At 40.6% G+C, this 4924-nt stretch overlaps 2 protein-coding genes across 4 annotated transcripts in view; both read right to left on the bottom strand.

Moving 5' to 3' along the window:
• znf292a (zinc finger protein 292a) overlaps positions 1 to 1184 on the bottom strand; it is a 13292-nt gene extending 12108 nt beyond the window's left edge. Inside the window, exon 1 of the mRNA XM_014014789.1 lies at positions 1012 to 1184. Coding sequence (XP_013870243.1) covers positions 1012 to 1164 — 153 coding nt within the window. The 5' untranslated portion in view covers positions 1165 to 1184. The remainder of the gene's footprint in view (positions 1 to 1011) is intronic.
• A 2894-nt stretch (positions 1185 to 4078) lies between these two features.
• The window catches only part of cga (glycoprotein hormones, alpha polypeptide), an 8646-nt gene continuing 7800 nt past the window's right edge, over positions 4079 to 4924 (bottom strand). For all 3 annotated transcript variants that reach the window (XM_014014768.1, XM_014014760.1, XM_014014777.1), the window contains exon 4: positions 4079 to 4357. In XM_014014768.1, the coding sequence (XP_013870222.1) occupies positions 4283 to 4357 (75 nt within the window). In that variant the 3' untranslated portion in view covers positions 4079 to 4282. The remainder of the gene's footprint in view (positions 4358 to 4924) is intronic.

Below are 4924 nucleotides of genomic sequence, written 5' to 3'. Positions count from 1 at the left end.
TATTGATGCATTGCTCAGTAGTGTCATAATAGAAATGTTATGATAGGCTGAGCTCATTGGAAACAAAATGGACAGTCTGCAAACAAATTGGGGCAGTTAATTATTTATTTTCTTAAATAACTTCCAATTTAAGTGGATTGCTCCCAGCAGTGACAAACCTGTAACATCACACTCGTTCAGTGTGGATAACCTGCACGTTTCTGCACATGGTGGCAGAAAAATGGAGACCCCCTCAGCTTATTTACGGCTAATTAATGAGGAAGATGTAATGGAGTCCGAACTTTCTCCTCCAAATCACCATTTTAGGCGAACCGCTGTATTCTCCTCTGACATCATCATTTCGATGCGTTTTGAAAGCGATGGCTATTGCGCTGCAATTAACATCTGCTCCTACGTGATTAGCTGGATTAATTAGTTGCAAAAGGCCCAGCTAGCATCCTGGAAAAAACGAGAGAAAAAAAAATCACCGCTCCCTCCCCGTTCAATGAAACCTTTTAAAATGCTAATTTTTACACCATCATGTTAATCAAACGTGGAGGTGCACCACTTATAGCGTGTCTAAAACGTTTTCTTGATGTGTATTATCAGTGCATATTAGCACATTAATGCAATCGCTGTGGAAAATCTCGCTAACGCAGCTATCCCCCCTTTTTTTCTTTGCACAGCATGACCACTGCACAGGACAGGGGGACCCTGCATACCAGCTAGCAACATTCATCGGCCTGGAAAATACGAGTAATTTTTGCACAGCTGGCAACACAGTTGTAACCTCACGTCTCTTGAAATGTCAGACTTTGCACACAATAATGTCATATGTACACATCGCTGAGAGAATGGATAAAAAAAAATCCCCGAGAGCCTTTCCTCCCCCCACCCCATCTTGAAATGCGAGGCAGCTAGCAGGGATGCTAGCACCTTAGCTACATTGTTGTAGCAAACGCGCATCCTCGGCCAGGAAGCCAGAGGGGCTGCAGGCTTCCCGGGATGTGCGGCAGGGAGAAAGGGGGTGCTAACCTGGCAGAACTCCTGGCAGAAAATCAGGGAGGCTTCAAGCGAAGGCTGCGAGCTCTCCCTCAGAGCCGTGGTCAAACCGTGGAAGCGCTCGCGGAGCTCGTCGGTGGCTTTCCGTGTATCATATTCCTTTTCTGTCTCCCCCTCCGCCATCTTCACAACAATCACGACCGCGTACGCACAGATGTTACGCTGCCAGACTGGCACACGCACGCGCACGCAAAGAGAAGGGGGGAAGGGAGAGAGCTCACAAATGTGCTGCTCCCCCCCTCCTAAAATTCAACAAAGGGGACATTTCAACTGCAGGAACCGCGGACAAAACAAGAGTTCTGGGGGGAAGAAATTCACCTCCAAAAAAAAAGGCCTTTTGTAGGAAGATAGTCCTTTTCAGACCACCCTAACCCCCCAGGGTGGGGTTTTAAAAGTATGAGGCCTTAGATTGTTGGTAGAGTATGATAGTACTTTATTTCCCCTCTTCTCTCAGTCAGGTTAATTAGAATAGGCTTTTTATTTTATTTTTTACTGAAGGCTTCTTTAGTTCTGAAAACTAGATAATCAGACAGAACTAAAAAACCTAAAGATAATGACACATTTGTTATGAAAGGTTAAGTGGAACCATTTCTGAAGGGTAAAGTGTGTCGCTAACTATTACAATTAATAGGAAACTAAATTGGACTGTGATCGAAAAATGAAAAAAATCACAGAAGCGGACACACTCCACATGCAACCTTGCACCCTGCAGGTCCTCAAATGTCTGTTTCTTATACTGTGCTAGAAAGAAAGCACAGCAAATGTTTAAATTTTTTAAATTAGAACCTGTAGAGGGTGCTAATCAAGCATCTAGGTATGTTGTGTGATACCCACCCCTACTTCCCGTAGCCTTGACTATATTTAACAAAATCTGCAGGAATAGTTGTTTGCAGGCGCAGCTGAAGATAAAGTAGTCTACCAGCTGAGCAAGCACAAAAATGGGACAAAATTTGAGGTTTGTTTCACAGCAATTATAGTAAGCGTGTCCCCACATGGGCCACCTGTATATGTCATCAAATTCTGCAAAAGCTAACAGCCATTTAAAGATCTGTTAAATCAGGTGAATTTCCAAAACTTGCAGGAGTTCAATTAACTTTGCAGGAATCTGTAAAAATAGATTGTGTTAAGCTGCGTATGGCAGCAGAGAGACAAAAGTGAAAGCTTCCGTCAGCTAAACAAAGCGGCGTTTTAGATGTTGGGTTGTTTTACGACATTTACATTCCATGGCACACACTAATAACCACAATCCCCATTGACTCGAGTGTCAAAGAATGAAGACACGCCGCCTGAGTGCTCAGAACCGGCATTACGAGGGCCTGGCGTGCCAACTTTGTCCAATAAAATATGTAAACAATTACACATTTTCCATGAATGGAGAAATTCTGCTTCAGTGTGAAACAGTCAGGTGAACATTTTAGCGGCTGTAAATCACGTCAGTCGAGTTAAACAATTCAATTCAGTTTACTTACATTGCGCCAAGTCACAACAAACGTCTCAGGGCACTGTACACAAAAACAAATCTGAAGAAGCCAGCAGATTGTGTTGAAGCTTGAGTCAACAAGTTTGAATGCCGATAAGAACTTTAACGTTTTACAAAATGAAATAGTGTTTCAGATTTGTGTAGCAATACGGGACACGGTAAATTCAAAATAACAAACCACAAAACAAATGGACTTCTATTCTGTAGTTGAAGCTAGTTTGTTCCCAGCTGTTTGTGGAGTACCAAATGAGATTCTCTCTTACGTAAACTTGGATTAACTTGAATTTTGACTCAGGTATTGTTCATCAGTTTGATTGGTGATGTTCCCTGCCAAGGGGTTCAGGGCTTTCTTTTCCACTTTCTCCATGTAGAGATTGGCCACAATTGGTGAAACTGCATGTCCCATGGCACAACTTGTGCTTTTACCTCTTGAATTGGTCAACAACTGAGCAAACACTCCTTTAACTGGGCCACAGATTTTGGATAGTTTAATGGATAAAAAAGGATATTAAATGTAAAATTGCCCACATAATTTTGTTTTAAAAGGGTCAGATACAGGGTTCTGTTTGTAAAAGGTGTATTTAAAATAAATGGTGGAAAGCGAGAGTTCCAGCGAGGGACAGATCTGGTTTCCATTGCTTCTAATGTAGACAAGCGAAAAGTGAAGCCGTTGAACTTGGTTTGCAAAATTTATGGATTTTTCTTTGTGATGTGGCGTTTCCAACAAGATGAGCTTATTTACCAGTAACATGTTTTGTAAAATGTCACTGAGTTTATGCTACAAACGGTGGATCTGAGTGGTGTTCTCACTGTGTATTGTACACAAACTTTGGTTAAAATTCTTAATCACACAAATGATCACATTCTGCATACAAGCTCCAGCTCCCATATCATTGTCATCTTTAAACGATGGCTATTCCTGATCACAATATGAGGCACAATGTACTGCAAGGAGAACCGAACCGCCACCTAAAGCTGACCTTTCAGTCAACTTTTAGATAAACCAAACTTCCTGTCACCTGTCGTCTACACTGAAATACAGTGAAATACTCTCATGTTTCCTGTTCCTCAAAGGTTTCATATTGTGCGTCACTGCTCCTTCCCAATCAGCCCCAATCAGTGTGACATAACCCCTCAATGAGGCAGAGGTTCAATTGATTTTGTTTTACTCTTTRAAGGTCACCATGTTGTTTCTTGAATCGTTATCGCAGCTCGCCTTTACCTGGCCTTTTAAAACAAAGTTATGTAGGCTGTTTCACATTTATTACCATTTTTWTTTGATTAACTTTCCAAAGTTCATCTATCTGAGGTAAAAGCATGAGTGTTTTATGTAGCCTGGCCCTCTAATTGCTTATTTTCTTCACTGTCTTACATTTCATATTACATTTCTGTTAATTGGTTATGTAAAGCCTTTTGACTTCATATAAGCTTTAGATTATTAGGAGTTGAATACATAACAAATTATAATGAATAAATTTTTTAATAGTAAATAACTCACTCGGGAATCAGCACACTCCGACAAATGGTTTCAATATAAGCCACTATAAATATGTAACCTCTTGGTGCACATTTTAATTACACAGTTATTTWAGTACATTTATTCACACCAACATGAAAGCTCATCACAAACACTGAATCTCTACCCAAAAAATACTACCAGCCAACGCCAAAAGCAGGTTTTAGAATGGAGGGAACGCGTACGCTTTGAAAGAAACACGAGGTGATGCCAAAGTTGAGCGCGGCAGGGAGCCGTCAAGTCTCTCATATTTTGTGGAAATAGCAGGTGCTGCAGTGGCATTCTGTGTGATTCCTCAGCGTTATGTCACCAAACTTTATCTGCAAGAGGAACAGAAGAAAGTCATGTAYCATATTTATACTGCATCCTTTTTTTATATGGAAAACAGGGTGACACAAAGTTCAAATTGTAGCACTTTTTAAAATAAAGTAATYTGTGTGTACCGGTACCTAAATGTAGTTTAGACCAGGAGTTCTCAAGCCATTTGGGTCTGGGGACCGTTTACAAGGGCAAAACAAATTCCAGGGACTCCCTCATAAACCCCATGCTGTTTAAAAAGATAATTTGTTGTCATTTCAACCCCTAAACGCCATGTGAATATATATATTTTTATCAAGTTTATTGTGTTTGTTTTATTAGTTCATTGTTCTCTGTGCATCTTTGAAAATAAAAACCAAATTAACATTTTAGTAAAAATTTTTGAGGACCCCCAAAATACCTCTCACGGACCCCTGGGAGTCCATGGACCCCAGTTTGAGAACCTCTGGTTTAGACTGTCTGAAAGAAGGCATGGCTTTTATGAGAGGAACAAGTTTTTGTCAAAATGTTAGCTCAAGTCAAGCTGAAATAAACAAATGATTAAAATAAAAAGTAAATCACCTTGTGGG

This window comes from Austrofundulus limnaeus, unplaced genomic scaffold (assembly GCF_001266775.1).
Source record: "Austrofundulus limnaeus strain Quisiro unplaced genomic scaffold, Austrofundulus_limnaeus-1.0 Scaffold2, whole genome shotgun sequence".
Lineage (NCBI taxonomy): Eukaryota > Metazoa > Chordata > Actinopteri > Cyprinodontiformes > Rivulidae > Austrofundulus > Austrofundulus limnaeus.
This window is presented reverse-complemented; position numbering and strand designations above follow the sequence as displayed.